This window comes from Chaetodon trifascialis, chromosome 2 (assembly GCF_039877785.1).
Source record: "Chaetodon trifascialis isolate fChaTrf1 chromosome 2, fChaTrf1.hap1, whole genome shotgun sequence".
In the NCBI taxonomy this organism is placed as follows: Eukaryota; Metazoa; Chordata; class Actinopteri; order Chaetodontiformes; family Chaetodontidae; genus Chaetodon; species Chaetodon trifascialis.
In genome coordinates, this window is record NC_092057.1 from 8689789 (window position 1) to 8704298 (window position 14510).

At 49.0% G+C, this 14510-nt stretch overlaps 1 protein-coding gene across 2 annotated transcripts in view; it reads left to right on the forward strand.

Moving 5' to 3' along the window:
• The window catches only part of LOC139350072 (spectrin beta chain, non-erythrocytic 1-like), a 33967-nt gene extending 19688 nt beyond the window's left edge, over window positions 1-14279 (forward strand). For both annotated transcript variants that reach the window (XM_070991169.1, XM_070991175.1), the window contains 23 exons: window positions 15-885; window positions 974-1111; window positions 1278-2034; window positions 2558-2760; window positions 3502-3592; window positions 3800-3946; window positions 4532-4795; window positions 5284-5508; window positions 6462-6551; window positions 6669-6947; window positions 7103-7233; window positions 7413-7617; window positions 7937-8311; window positions 8588-8832; window positions 8916-9054; window positions 9248-9332; window positions 10335-10531; window positions 10669-10775; window positions 10935-10983; window positions 11352-11563; window positions 11657-11830; window positions 12201-12243; window positions 12379-14279. In XM_070991169.1, coding sequence (XP_070847270.1) covers window positions 15-885; window positions 974-1111; window positions 1278-2034; window positions 2558-2760; window positions 3502-3592; window positions 3800-3946; window positions 4532-4795; window positions 5284-5508; window positions 6462-6551; window positions 6669-6947; window positions 7103-7233; window positions 7413-7617; window positions 7937-8311; window positions 8588-8832; window positions 8916-9054; window positions 9248-9332; window positions 10335-10531; window positions 10669-10775; window positions 10935-10983; window positions 11352-11563; window positions 11657-11830; window positions 12201-12243; window positions 12379-12594 — 5243 coding nt within the window. In that variant the 3' untranslated portion in view covers window positions 12595-14279. The remainder of the gene's footprint in view (window positions 1-14; window positions 886-973; window positions 1112-1277; window positions 2035-2557; window positions 2761-3501; window positions 3593-3799; window positions 3947-4531; window positions 4796-5283; window positions 5509-6461; window positions 6552-6668; window positions 6948-7102; window positions 7234-7412; window positions 7618-7936; window positions 8312-8587; window positions 8833-8915; window positions 9055-9247; window positions 9333-10334; window positions 10532-10668; window positions 10776-10934; window positions 10984-11351; window positions 11564-11656; window positions 11831-12200; window positions 12244-12378) is intronic.
• The last annotated feature ends 231 nt before the right edge of the window (window positions 14280-14510 follow it).

Genomic DNA, 14510 nt, shown 5'->3' on the forward strand with positions numbered 1-14510 from the left:
ATCTTCCTGTCCAGGCTACAAGCCCTGCGACCCTCAGGTCATCCTGGACCGGGTTTCCCACCTGGAGTTCTGCTATCAGGAGTTGACCCAGCTGGCTGCCGAGCGTCGCGCCCGTCTGGAAGAGTCCCGCCGTCTCTGGAAATTCTTCTGGGAGATGGCCGAGGAGGAGGGCTGGATCCGTGAGAAGGAGCAGATCTTATCCTCTGTTGAGCATGGCAAGGACCTGACAGGGGCACTGCGCCTCCTCAGTCAGCAACGCGCCCTTGAGGATGAGATGAGTGGTAGGGCCGGCCATCTCCAGCACACCATCGCAGAGGGCCAGGCCATGGTAGAGGCCGGCCACTTTGCTGCCACCAAGATCCAGGAGCGTATTGCTGACTTGCAGGCTCAGTGGGTGGCACTGGAGCGTCTGGCAGCAGCAAGGAAGAAGAGGCTAGAGGAGGCTTTGGCGCTGCACCAGTTCCAGGCTGACGCAGATGATGTTGATGCCTGGACACTGGACGCCCTGCGCATTGTCTCCAGTGGAGAGACGGGCCATGACGAATTCTCCACCCAGGCTCTGGTCAGGAAGCACAAGGATGCAGCAGCAGAGGTGGCCAGCTACCGTCCAGTCATCGACTCACTCCATGAGCAGGCCACCTCCCTTCCTAAAGAGGAGACCGAATCAGAGGAGGTGCGTGGTCGCCTAGCCGGCATCGAGGAACGCTACAAGGAGGTGGCAGAACTGACAAAGCTGAGGAAGCAGGCACTGCAGGATGCTCTGGCGCTCTACAAAATGTTCAGTGAGGCCAATGCTTGTGAGGTTTGGATTGATGAGAAGGAGCAGTGGTTGAACAGCATGGAGATCCCAGAAAAACTGGAGGACCTGGAGGTCATACAGCACAGGTAGGACTGCAAGATGCTGCATATGTGCTTGTTATTGTACACGTTCTTCTAGCCAGAGCTGCATTCATGTGGACTGTGTCATTGGCAGGTTTGAGAGTCTTGAGCCAGAGATGAACAACCAGGCATCTCGTGTTGCTGTAGTAAACCAGATTGCCCGCCAGCTGATGCACAATGGTCACCCGAGCGAAAAGGACATCAAGACTCAGCAGGACAAACTCAACAACAGGTACAAACAGGTGTAACATGTAACAGCTAGCTTGTGTGTTTTGTGAATGGAAAAACAAAAACATTATAAAGATGCAATGTAGTCCATTTGTCCTCAGTGTAAACACCTTGAAACTGTCGGTGTGATTGTACCTGTAGACTGTGATGATCCTCTCCTGTACTTCTAGGTGGAGCCAGTTCCGTGATCTGGTGGACCAGAAGAAGGAGTCCCTGAACTCAGCTCTGGGAGTACAGAACTACCACCTTGACTGCAATGAGACCAAGTCTTGGATCAAAGAGAAGACCAAAGTCATTGAGTCCACCCAGGAGCTGGGGAACGACCTCACTGGGGTCATGGCCCTGCAGCGTAAACTGACTGGTATGGAGCGTGACCTGGCCGCCATCGAGGACAAACTGGGTGATCTGAGAGGTGAGGCCCAACGGCTGGCAGAGGAGCACCCTGACCAGGCCAAGGCCATCACCGGCCGCCTGGCTGAGATCACCGCAGTCTGGGAGGAAATGAAAAACACTCTGAAGAACCGTGAGGAGTCTCTAGGCGAGGCCAGGAAGCTGCAGCAGTTCCTGCGCGAGCTGGATGACTTCCAGTCCTGGCTGTCTCGCACTCAGACAGCCATCGCCTCTGAGGACATGCCCAACACACTGGCTGAGGCAGAGAAGCTCATGGCCCAGCACGAAGGCATCAAGAACGAGATCCAGAACTACGAGGAGGACTACCAGAAGATGCGGGACATGGGGGAGATGGTGACGCAGGGCCAGACAGACGCGCAGCACATGTTCCTGCGACAGAGGCTGCAGGCGCTCGACACCGGCTGGAATGAACTGCACAAGATGTGGGAGAACCGCCAGAACCTGCTGTCCCAGTCCCACGCTTACCAGCTGTTCCTCAGGGACACCAAGCAGGCAGAAGCCTTCCTCAACAACCAGGTAAACATAAAAGATTCACCCCACTGCAGTGTAGTGTCTTTTACATCTTAAACACCAAGGTCATGACCCCCATGTTGTTTGAGGACTTGACCCACAATAGTAATGCAGGTTTCTCAGTGATAAATTTTCCACTGCAAACCAGGGAACTCATCTGAAAACAAACTCTGATGTTTCTGGTCTTAAAGGGAAAAGAGTATTATTTTGGGATTTATTTATCTGTCACAGGACAAGTTAGTTCCTCCAACATAATCATCCAAATCCAAACAATTCCACAATGTCTTTAAAACCTTTTTCTCAGGATTATTGCATGTTCCTGACCTCAGTGGTCCTCTGAGGACCATTACTGATGATCTCCCTGCCCCTTTATCTTTCCTGCAGTAACATCTGTACAACATGTCAACTTGGTCCACAAGATACAGATCCCAAAATCTACTGGGTTGATTGGCACAACCCTTATGATTGTAATGACCCTTAGCACAAAACTACCTGAATCAGTATGAAACCCTGTGCCCTCCCCACGCAGGAGTACGTCTTGGCTCACACTGAGATGCCCACCACTCTGGAGGGCGCCGAAGCCGCTATCAAGAAGCAGGAAGACTTCATGACCACCATGGACGCCAACGAAGACAAGATCAACGGCGTGGTCGAGGCTGGCAGGCGCCTGGCCAGCGACGGAAATATCAATGCCGAACGTATCCAGGAGAGAGTGGCCTCCATCGACGACAGGTAGACATCTGCTTCAGTTCAGACATTAGAGACTTAAAGGGACTCTGTTCACAACGAGCTTTGTTGAACAGTAAGTCCACACCGCAGCCTTAGCCTGACTGGCCTCTGTGGTCGAGAGGTATGAGTCTGGAATAAGGATGTAGTAGCTCAAACAAACTTATGAAACCACGTCATTCATCTTTGAAGCATTTGAGAAATCTGCCTCATCACAAGCTCCATTTAGTCGCTGTTATGAAGCTTTTGATCATGTCACATGATCTTCATCAGCCAATGAAGTTTGCCCAGTAATCAAGTTTGCTCAGAAACTAAAGTTGAAAAATGGGGTAAAATGAGCAAACTTCATCTGTAATGAAGATCGAGCGTTTTGATAGAAAGCTGCACAACCACTAAATAATCCATGTGGTGAAACTCAAGAATGAATCTCAGTGCTGTTAAACCTGTGAAGGTAAGTTCCAGATGAGGTAATCCTCCCTGCAGCTCAGCTCTTTTCATGCTTTCAGTGTCGTGTTTCTTCACGTTCAGCTGAAAGCTTTGTGTCAGTACTCGATGTGGTGTGACAGCTTGTGAAAACCAGGCCATTAATTTTATGTTTTGTTGTCTGGTCACACTGATGAAGGCTAATGCAAATTTCAACTTTGTGATGGAGTAAAAATATCAAACCATAGTAGATAGATGTGTGGCCCCACACCGAGGACCGCTGATGTATGTGACGATGTGTTGATGGTGTCCTCTGTGTTTCAGGCATAAGAAGAACAGGGAGGCTGCAGTGGAGCTGCTGATGAGGCTGAAGGACAACAGAGACCTGCAGAAGTTCCTGCAGGACTGTCAGGAGGTCAGTCTGTCCTCCAACACTTCAGACATCAAAACTTCACAGAGAGGTTTCAATTAAAGGCAGATGTGATCAGATGTTTCTGATGTGATGCTTGGTTTCCTTTAGAGGTCAGCAGATAGAAGAGAAATGTATGGATGACGTTCCTGCTCCCCAGAGGATGAACCCTTTAGACATTAGTAACAAACCACATTCTGTGTTTGTGTCCAGCTGTCTCTGTGGATCAATGAGAAGATGCTCACAGCTCAGGACATGACCTACGACGAGGCCAGGAACCTGCACAGCAAGTGGCTGAAGCACCAGGCCTTCATGGCTGAGCTGCAGTCCAACAAAGAGTGGCTGGACAAGATCCAGAAGGTACTGGATGGTGCTGATGTGCAGAATGCGATCTGTGTGCCAATGACAGAAACAAACTAAATGAGCACGCAGCAACTAAACTTACAGGGTAGAACATCTGATCTACCTCCAAAGAGAGGAAGCAGGACAGAGTGAACACTCACTGATGAATGAGTGAATTTAAAGTATAGTTTGTGTGTGTCCTCTGAACTAACAGACACCCTGAGACAAGCTGACAGACATGATAGAGAACAATATGAAACCAGGACTAGAAGCTAAAAGCTAAAGCTTCAGAACTGGTGAGAATTCTTTGTGGGTTTGTTAATAAATGATAACATTGATTACTATTACTAATAACTGATATCAGGTAGCTGAAGCTCATGTGGTAACAAATGGTCAGCTTATTAGCAACCAGAAAGTTCATTAAAACATCAAATTTAAAGTCTATTAAATCACCACAACACTCTTTAAATCTCTACCAAGTGTTAGCATCAAGGAGAAATAAATGGAAACAGCAAATTAACACATCAGTTGATTAGCAGGTGATGTAAAATATATTGATCAACTCAGGTTTAAATAGCTTATGTCACATATTGTGGACTGCAGGACGGCATGCTGCTGGTGTCAGAGAAGCCAGAGACGGAGGCGGTGGTGAAGGAGAAGCTGTCGGCGCTCCACGCCATGTGGGAGGAGTTAGAGTCTACCACGCAAATCAAGGCTCAGTGTCTGTTCGACGCCAACAAGGCCGAGCTGTTCACACAGAGCTGCGCTGACCTTGACAAATGGATGGGAGGCCTGGAGGGTCAGATCCAATCTGACGACTACGGCAAAGACCTGACCTCCGTCAACATCCTGCTCAAGAAACAGCAGGTACAAGGATGGTAGTACTGCAGTCGTCAAAGAAGTTTTAGTACTAGCAGGATTTCCATCCACTGCTTTAGTCTTCTACTGCACTACGTTTATGTTACAATATTACATAAACTGTGTATAAAGTACAGTATAAAATACTGCTGTAATGCCTCAGAGAGTCCTGTTAACTGATGATTCTTCTGTACTTTTTTGGTCACATTTTAAAATCAGGACTTTTACTGTAATGGAGTATTTTTATACTCAGTTAATAATACAGGATACAGCACTCAAGTACTTTAAATGTAGCTGTACCAGTATAGTAGTAGTGTTTGTTGTAGTATAAGCACAAATATCAGAAAGGGTGGTAGCTGTACCTGTAGTAGTAATAAGCAGTAGTGGTAGCCGCTGTGGTATAAGCCTCAATCTGACTGCACCCGCTGTAGTAGTAGTAGTAGTAGTAGTAGTAGTATCAGTAGTTCAGTATCATGAGTCTGACTTCTCGCCCACAGATGCTGGAGAACCAGGTGGAGGTGCGTCAGCGGGAGGTGGTTGAGCTGCAGAGCCAGGTGAAGGCGCTCGGTCAGGAGGTGAAGGACACCGACGAGGTGGACGGGCGGAGGCAGCTGGTGGAGATGAAGTTCCAGGAGCTGCTGGAGCCGCTGCGACGCCGCAGGAACTTCCTGGTGGCGTCCAGAGAAGTTCACCAGTTCAACCGCGACATCGAGGACGAGATCGTACGTAAAAGTGATGCCAAGACTAAAAGTGATCCCGAGACTAAAACTGATCCAGAGACTAAATCTGATCCACAGAGTAAAACTGATTCTGAGACTAAAACTGAGCCTTAGACTAAAACTGATACCAAGAGTAAAACTGACCCCAAGACTAAAGCTGATCCAGAGACTAAAGCCGATCCTGAAACTAAAACTGATTCCGAGACTAAATCTGTTCCTTAGACTAAAACTGATACCAAGACTAAAGCTGATCCCGAGACTAAAACTGATCCTGAGACTGAAACTGATCCACAGAGTAAAACTCATCCTGAGACTAAAACTGACCCCAAGACTTAAACTGATCCCGAGACTGAAACTGATACCAAGAGTAAAACTGACCCCGAGACTAAAACTGATCCAGAGAATCAATGTGTTTTTCTTCTTCTGTGCTTTATTTCCAGCATGTTCTCTTGCTCGACGTCTTTGTGGTTTAAGGATAAAAAAAAAGCCCTTTTCGATCATCAGTACATAAATGATAAAGTTTGTCCAGCTTTGAATCTTACAAACAAACTTAGTCCAGGTCTTTAAGTCTCTGGTCAGCGGTGGACAGTTGACGAGCTAAAACTTTAAATCAGATCTGATCAGATGATCATGTTGACTGAGGTTCAGTCAATCGGACCTTCTGATTTCTGATGGTCTTTGATGGTTTTGAGTTTTGAGGGTCGTCACTGAATCCAAGACAAAGACAGTACCTCTGTCCTCCATCACTGTGAGATGCAGGGTTACAGCTGCTGATCATAGGCTCAAACAAAAATCTGTCCTTCACAGTGTTTGACTGTGACACCGCAGCGACGGAGGTGACATTAATCAGACAGGATTGCTCTGTAGCACCACCATCAGGAGACTTGTTTTGTTCACAGAAGTCAGTGGGTGTTCAGACTCGGTTTCTCAGTGTGTTTCTGCTGTTTTTTCTCCAGCTGTGGGTTCAGGAGAGAATGGCTGTGGCCACCTCCACCGACCACGGACACAACCTGCAGACCGTCCAGCTGCTCATCAAGAAGAACCAGGTGAGAGAATGTCAGCTGTCAGAGCTCAGGTGCCAGAGGAATAAAGGATGGGAGTCCAGTTGAAGGTTTTGGGTCTGATCGGTCTGTTCGGTGGATGCTTGTCCTCTTCCTCCTCAGACTCTGCAGAAGGAGATTCAGGGTCATCAGCCTCGCATCGACGACATCCTGGAGCGCAGCAAGACCCTCCTGAAGGACGAGTCCTCCAGCGCAGATGTCATCCGGCAGCGACTGGCTGACCTGCGGGAACTGTGGGGGCAGCTGATGGAGGAGGCGGAGCGACGCCACAGCCGGCTAGAGGAGGCACACAAAGCCCAGCAGTACTACTTCGATGCTGCTGAGGCCGAAGCCTGGATGAGCGAGCAGGAGCTCTACATGATGTCAGAGGAGAAGGCCAAGGTGGGTTGAGTCAAACTCTGACCGCTCTGCTGAGGACGCTTTCTATTCTCTGCCTGAAACAATGTCTTCATACTCTCACTGGTGGTCACATCAGCGACATCAGTTCCTACTTTTTATCAGGCCACCATAAACTGTTCTGTGTCTGTTTTGATCAGGACGAGCCGAGCGCCATCACCATGCAGAAGAAGCATCAGATCGTGGAGCAGGCGGTGGAGGACTACGCTGAGACCGTCCACCAGCTGTCCAAGACCAGCAGAGGACTGGTGGCTGACGGACACCCTGAGAGGTGCACGTCTTCATTTCTTCTGTCATTTGAGTTGTTCTCACCGTCATTTGTCTTGCTGGATGAAGCAGTGACCCTCAGGAACTGTGGACCTCCCTCACACCTGCACCAAGCCAGTCCAGTCCAGTTTCTGTCATTATCATAGTAACAGGAGTGTGTGTGTGTGTTTGTGTGTGTGTCAGTGAGCGTATCAGCATGCGGCAGTCTCAGGTGGATAAGCTTTACGCTGGCTTGAAGGACCTGTCAGAGGAGAGGCGGGGAAAACTGGAGGAGAGGCTCCACCTGTTCCAACTGAACCGGGAGGTGGACGACCTCGAGCAGTGGATCGCCGAGCGGGAGGTGGTCGCCGGGTCGCACGAGCTGGGACAGGACTACGAACACGTTACTGTACGTTACTGGGAGTACTGCCACTGTTACTGTTGGTACTACTGCTGACTGACAGGGAGGCCGCTGCTGACTCACATGACCGTTACAGACACGTCACTGTATGTTACGTTACGTTATGTTACAACTGTCCAATCAGCCACCATCAGCCTAACAACCTGCAATGGCCAATCACTGAACTGCTCTACTTGAATACTATAATATTACTACTCTTTCAGACTCAGAGAGGTGGTAGTCATACTACCATGATAACAGAGGGTATTACAACTTAATGTATTATTATATTTAACACCTGCCCTCTGACCTGTCGCTCTGCACTCAGATGTTGCAGGAACGTTTCCGGGAGTTTGCTCGGGACACCGGGAACATCGGTCAGGAGCGCGTGGACACCGTCAACCGGCTGGCAGACGAGCTGATCAACACTGGTCACAGTGATGCGGCGACCGTGGCAGAGTGGAAGGACGGGCTGAATGAGGCCTGGGCAGACCTGCTGGAGCTCATCGACACCCGGACGCAGATCCTCGCCGCCTCTTTCGAGCTTCATAAATTCTACCATGATGCCAAGGAGATCCTGGGACGTATCCTGGACAAGCAGAAGAAGCTGCCGGAGGAGGTCGGCCGCGACCAGAACACGGTGGAGACGCTGCAGAGGATGCACACCACCTTCGAACATGACATCCAGGCTTTGGGAACACAGGTCAGTCGCACCGAACCTGCTTTATGGGGACGCACTGGGTTATAGAGGTTTGCAGATAAAGGTGTGCAGAAACTTACCTGCAGTTCAGTCCTGGTCATCTACGACCGTGAAAATTTGGAATAAAATGATTTCAGCTGAACTTCTGTCAGCATGAAGTCTTTTCCTGTCCTAAACCTGCTGACTTGACATGAGCTCGTATAAACAATCCACTGTAACATGATCCCATTGGTTCCACGCAGTGAACTCTGTGAACAACCTTTGACCTTTGTCCCGCAGGTGAGGCAGCTGCAGGAGGACGCGGTGCGCCTCCAGTCGGCGTATGCCGGAGACAAAGCTGACGACATCCAGCGGAGGGAGAGCGAGGTGCTGGAGGCCTGGAGGAGTCTCCTGGAGGCCTGTGACGGACGCAGGGTCCGGCTCCTCGACACCGGAGACAAGTTCAGGTTTTTCAGCATGGTCCGAGATCTGATGCTGTGGATGGAGGACGTGATCCGGCTCATCGAGGCCCAGGAGAACCCCAGGTACGCAGAGCGTTCCGCTGTCTGCGAGACGTCAGTAGCAGCCGTAGCAGCTGTAATAAACGTGTGTCTCCTCGTGTGTTCAGAGACGTGTCGTCGGTGGAGCTGCTGATGAACAACCATCAAGGCATCAAGGCCGAGATCGACGCCCGAAACGACAGCTTCACCGCCTGCATCGAGCTGGGCAAAGCCCTGCTGGCCAGAAAACACTATGCGTCCGAGGAGGTGAGTCGTCAGGGCCAGACCTGAAGGTTCAAGAGTGATGTCAGAATATTTTATGAAAATGAAAAAATGTTGTGGTATACTGAGACAGCTGGAGGAAGCAGAGCAGCGTCTGTGGCCTGATACTCCACAGAAACCCATCAAATCCACTGTGAGTCCAGGTTTCCACTGACTGACTGTTTGTGTCTGTGAGCAGATCAAAGAGAAGCTTCTGCAGCTCACCGACAAGAGGAAAGAGATGATTGACAAGTGGGAGGATCGATGGGAGTGGCTACGGCTCAGTAAGTTTCACACACATCCTCTGCTGTTCTGTTCTGCATGAAACTCTGATTGGATGCTGCAGCGATGAGTCAGCGCTGATGAAGGCTCCTCGGGCTCTCGTCGCCCTTTAATGAAGCCGACTGAGCTTCCTGTTAAACCACTGACTCTGACCAATCAGGAAACGCTGCAGGTGGTTGAGTCACATGGACTCATCGGGACAGATGGACAGTGGACGCTCACAGGACGCTTCGTTTAAAACGTCCTCTGAACGCTCGCATTAACATCTGTGCTTCTATGCTGCCGTCTTTGTGTGAGTGAGCATGAATGGCTGAATGAGGCGGCTGTGAGGCACGAACACAGATTCTGGAGTCAGGACTCTGGATTCAGGATTCTGGATTCTGGATTCTGGATTCAGGATTCAGGACTCCAGATTCTGGATTCTGGATTCAGGACTCCAGATTCTGGATTCAGGACTCTGGATTTGGATTCTGGATTCCGGATTCTGGATTCTGTGTCTGCAGACTGCTTCAGGCTCTGCTGGGTCTCCAGTAGAGCCTGAAGCACACATCTAGATTCAAACCGGACCCACTCTCACTGTCAGCACACAGGCTCAGTTCACAACAAAGAGCAAACAGACGACAACATCTCTTCTTCACGATCGTCTGCACAGACTGACAGGAAGTAACAAATCGATAAGAAATCAATTATGAAAAAATCAATAAGAAATGAACAAGAGCTGGAATTTCAAACTGCCTCAAACAGACTAAAGCAGGCTGGGAATGAGCTGCACGGTCACATGCTGGAAGGACTTCTTCCTTGTCTTCCTCTTCTCCTTTTTCTTCTTCTTCTCCTTCTTGTTCTTCTTCTCCTCCTTCTCGTCCTTCTTCTCCTTCTTCTTCTTTGCTGTCGTTTGCTCTGATGTCACTGAAGCTCATTGACAGACTGATCATTTGAAGAACTGTGTTGTTGTGAGTTTGCCTTCATTGTTGAAGTAATGGTGGTCTGATTCTGTCCCCCTTCAGTCCTGGAGGTGCACCAGTTCTCCCGGGATGCGGGCGTGGCCGAGGCCTGGCTGCTGGGCCAGGAGCCCTATCTGTCCAGCAGGGAGATGGGTCAGAGCGTGGATGAGGTGGAGAAGCTCATCAAACGCCACGAGGCCTTCGAGAAGTCCGCCGCCACCTGGGAGGAGCGCTTCTCTGCTCTGGAGAGGCTGACTACGGTGAGTGGAGGGGGACAAAAACCACATGCTCGAACACGTCAGCTTTTCCAGGATCATCTCTGTTTTTAGAATGTGTGAAGTGTTTAATGTTTCCCTCTAGCCAATCACAGCTGTCCATGTGTCTGTCCATCTTCCAGTTGGAGCTGCTGGAGGTGCGGAGGCAGCAGGAGGAGGAGGAGAGGATGAGGAAGCCTCCGTCTCCAGAGCCGCCTGTCATTCAGCAGGAGGAGTGTCAACAGCAGAGGTGAAACTTGAGACACATCTGTCTCGTTCACTTCAATGCAGTCAGTTTGATGGCAGCAGCAGCATCTAGTGGATGCGAGAGGAACTGCAGCTCTGACCGACAGAACTGTGGGTTTTAAGTGAAACAGTGAAGTAACTGACTGCTTGTGTGTCTCTGCAGTGGAGTCATTGCTCAGAACGGACTGCCATCAGACCAGGACTCTCCTCGGGTCAGTCCTCTTCATGTCCTTTCATTAAAAAGCTGTTGATTTCAGTGTTGTTTGTAGACTCCGGACTCATTCATTCATTCATTCATTCATTCATTTATTCTCATGTCAGGTGAGTCCGTCTGTGGCTCAGTGACTTTTAATGAGAATCAAACAGATTGATGTGATTGCGTGTTTTCAGTCGACGTGTTTTCAGACTCATCAGTTCAGAGACTTCAGGTCTGTAGTGAAGCAGATACATGAAGTCTCATCTCAGATAATGAATCACATGCTTCTGACCTGCCGTCCTGATTCTGTTAAGTTACTAATAAAAACTGTCCTCAGTGTCCATCAAATATTCGCTCATTTCTCCTCTGAAACAACCCATTTAGGACGGAGTGGACGTTGCAGATCTGGTCAACGGTGTAGCCGAGCGGAGCTCCAAGGAGCCGAGTCCCGGCGCCTCGCCAACCTCCGGCAGGAAGAGTAAGACCAGCCAGTCATCCACGCTGCCCTCCAAGAACCAGGACTCATCCTCGCAGCTCGAGGGACTCCTGCACCGCAAACATGAGTGGGAGGGGCACAACAAGAAGGCCTCCAACAGGTAATGCAAAGATCCTTTGCTGCAGGGAGGTCTCGCTTCTCTGGAAAATGTTTCTCTGTTCATCACGTGATCCTGCTGCTCTGTGATTGGCAGATCGTGGCACAACGTGTACTGTGTCATCAACAACCAGGAAATGGGTTTCTATAAAGACAGCAAGGCGGCGGCTCAGGGAGTCCCGTACCACAACGAGTTACCCGTCAGCCTGAAGGAGGCGGCGTGTGACGTGGCTTCAGACTACAAGAAGAAGAAACATGTCTTCAAACTCAGGTAATCACAATTTACCTTTTCCTCAACATGCAGAGTAAACTTTAAATGTGGGAAAGAGTAAATATTTAATCTGGATTAAGGCTGAGCCCGGAATCAAACTGGTCCCCTCTTAGTAAGATGTGGTTGACCAGGCTGGACCTTTAGTCTGAGACCACCTGAGCAGGTCTCAGTCCATGTCCTGGTGAACCTGATTCTGGTTCTGTTGGTTGTGGTGTGAACACAAAGCAGACATTTGAAAACCACACAGTCTACCTGCTGATCAGCTGTTTGCTCTGACAGACCTAAAGCTGAATGAGCTGATAGGTGCTCGGCTGCATCACTGACCCTCCAGCATCGGTCCTGACTTCAGTCTCTTCTTCTTTTGTTTCAGAGTTGCTGATGGAAACGAGTACCTGTTCCAAGCCAAAGACGAGGTAAGTTTGGATTTGTGTTCGGTTTATTCAGATTAAAGTCAAACTGTCGAGTTTCTGCCGTCTGTAGACTTTCACTCATCGGGAGATTTGAGTTTTCCTCCTCAGCCGCTCTCTGACCCGTTTTGCCCCCCGCAGGAGGAGATGAGCACCTGGATCCAGGCCATCCTGAATGCCAGCGCCGACTGCTGCGACGTGCAGGGCAGCAACCCCGGCACGCCGGCGTCTGGGCGTGCTCAGACGCTGCCGGCCGCCGTCACGCTCGCCACGGAGTCGAGTCCCGGCAAGAGAGAGAAGGACAAGGAGAAGGACAAGGAGAAACGCTTCAGTCTGTTCAGCAAGAAGAAACAGTAGAGCAGGAAGCAGGCTTTGGTGAAACTGAGTCAACAGCTATGACGTAGGAAACATCGTATTTAGCTTCTTTAAAACGTAGAACTTCTCATTTCCCGCCTCCGGCTGAACATGAAAGAACTGGAATCTGCTTCAGAGCGCGAGTCCACAGTTTAACATCACCTCGCTCCGATAAGACCTTCGTAAAGTCTGACTCGCTTTTCAGCCACGAAACCTCCGGCAGCCCGAAAAACGTCTGCAGACAAAAAAAGGCAGAAACACAAAGTGACAGTTTCCAATCAGATCGATTTGAATTTGGTGAGAAATAATTCAGACGTTAACGTCTCTGATGTCTAAATCTTGAAATGTTTCAATCAGATTTTTGCTTTTGGAGGATTTACAGACATTTAAAATGAATGATTTCTTTAACCTGGTGGAGACATCACTCATGATGTCACTGCTGAACAGCCAATGACGGAGGCCGGTGGCTGAGAAGGTCAGAGAGCAGCAGGAAGCTGATGAAGTTTCACCAAAGTGTGGCGTCTGGTGGTTTTCGTATTTGTTCTCAATGCAGTTTTGTTTTTCTTTCTTTTTGTTCCGCTTTTCCTCGTGTGGTTGTCCACGCTTGGGACGAACGCTGTGCCTGAGAGCGAGACTGGCAGCCATTTTGGTTTATACGTTGTGATGTAACAGAGAAGCCGGCACTCTGACATTAAATGAAGGTTTCGTCACAGCGTCTAGATTCAAACCAGACCCGCTCTCACTGTCGTTTGTCCATTTGTTTGCCAGCTCGTCAACGATGACCTGCTGTTACGTCACGGCGTCTAAACCGAAGCCACTGCTGCCACCTCTCCGGCGCTGTCGTGGTGACGTCAGCAGGAACCACATGTCTGTTTTTCTTTGTTGTTTTTTCAAGATTGTTTAACTTTTATTTTTCTGCAGTTTTTGTTATTTTTCTACTGTGGAGTGTTTTTCAAACAGGTCTGAGTTATTTCCTCAATTTTGTGAGGTGTCTTAAAGACAACCTACATTCTTCTTCTGCCATTGAGAAATTGGACCAATAGTGCATTTTGTTTGATTTTTGTTTTTTTGCTTTTTTTGTCCTCTGATGGTCTGCAGCCGTTTTCTTTCCGTCTTAAAAACAGCTAATCACCTTGGAGGAGGTGTACGATGTAGAAATGTCCACCTGCATGCTTCGTCAAACACTCACCTGAAAAACCGAAAGCCTCTTGGGTTTTTATCCTTTCCTTTGTGCTCCTTCGGTTTGGCTCCCTCTCATACAGAAACCGAACATCGATATGTACAATAAACACTGGAAGCGTCCATGTTCCGGTAGACGTCCGTCACGTTCGGCAGACGGAGGTCGCTTGCTTGTCGTCGGCTCTTCGCACCGCGCTGCGTTCGGATTTTCTGCTCTTTGATACTCGTGTTGCTCTCGTCACTGTATATCTGTCGTACTGAACATGTATGGAAGTTCACGCCATCTTACTGCACAATCAGAACTACATCTATAGGAATGAAGAAGAAGCTGTTTGAGGCTGAATATTTAAACAGAAGTTAGACCATAAAGGCTTTTCTCATGTATGAAACTGCACCTGTAGACTCTAAAGCTCGCTCTCTCTCTCTCTCTCTCTCTTTCTCTCTCTCTCTCTCTCTCTCTCTCTCCTTCTGTCAAATATGTGCGATGTCATTAAAGCTTTTAAACTTTACACTTTTCTGTCCAATTGTCCTTTAACCACATTCACAAACATGATTATTATTGTTAATCGTCTTCTGATCAGAGCGACAGCGTGAAGCAGAAACTGTTCCAGGATCAGTTTCTGAGGATCTACTGGCAGAGATCTGATTCTGACAATCAGCAGCAGAGGTCTGTGGAGACACTGCGATCAGCTTCAGTTCATCTTTTCACAGAGTTTAAAGGTCAGCAGCCTGAACGGATC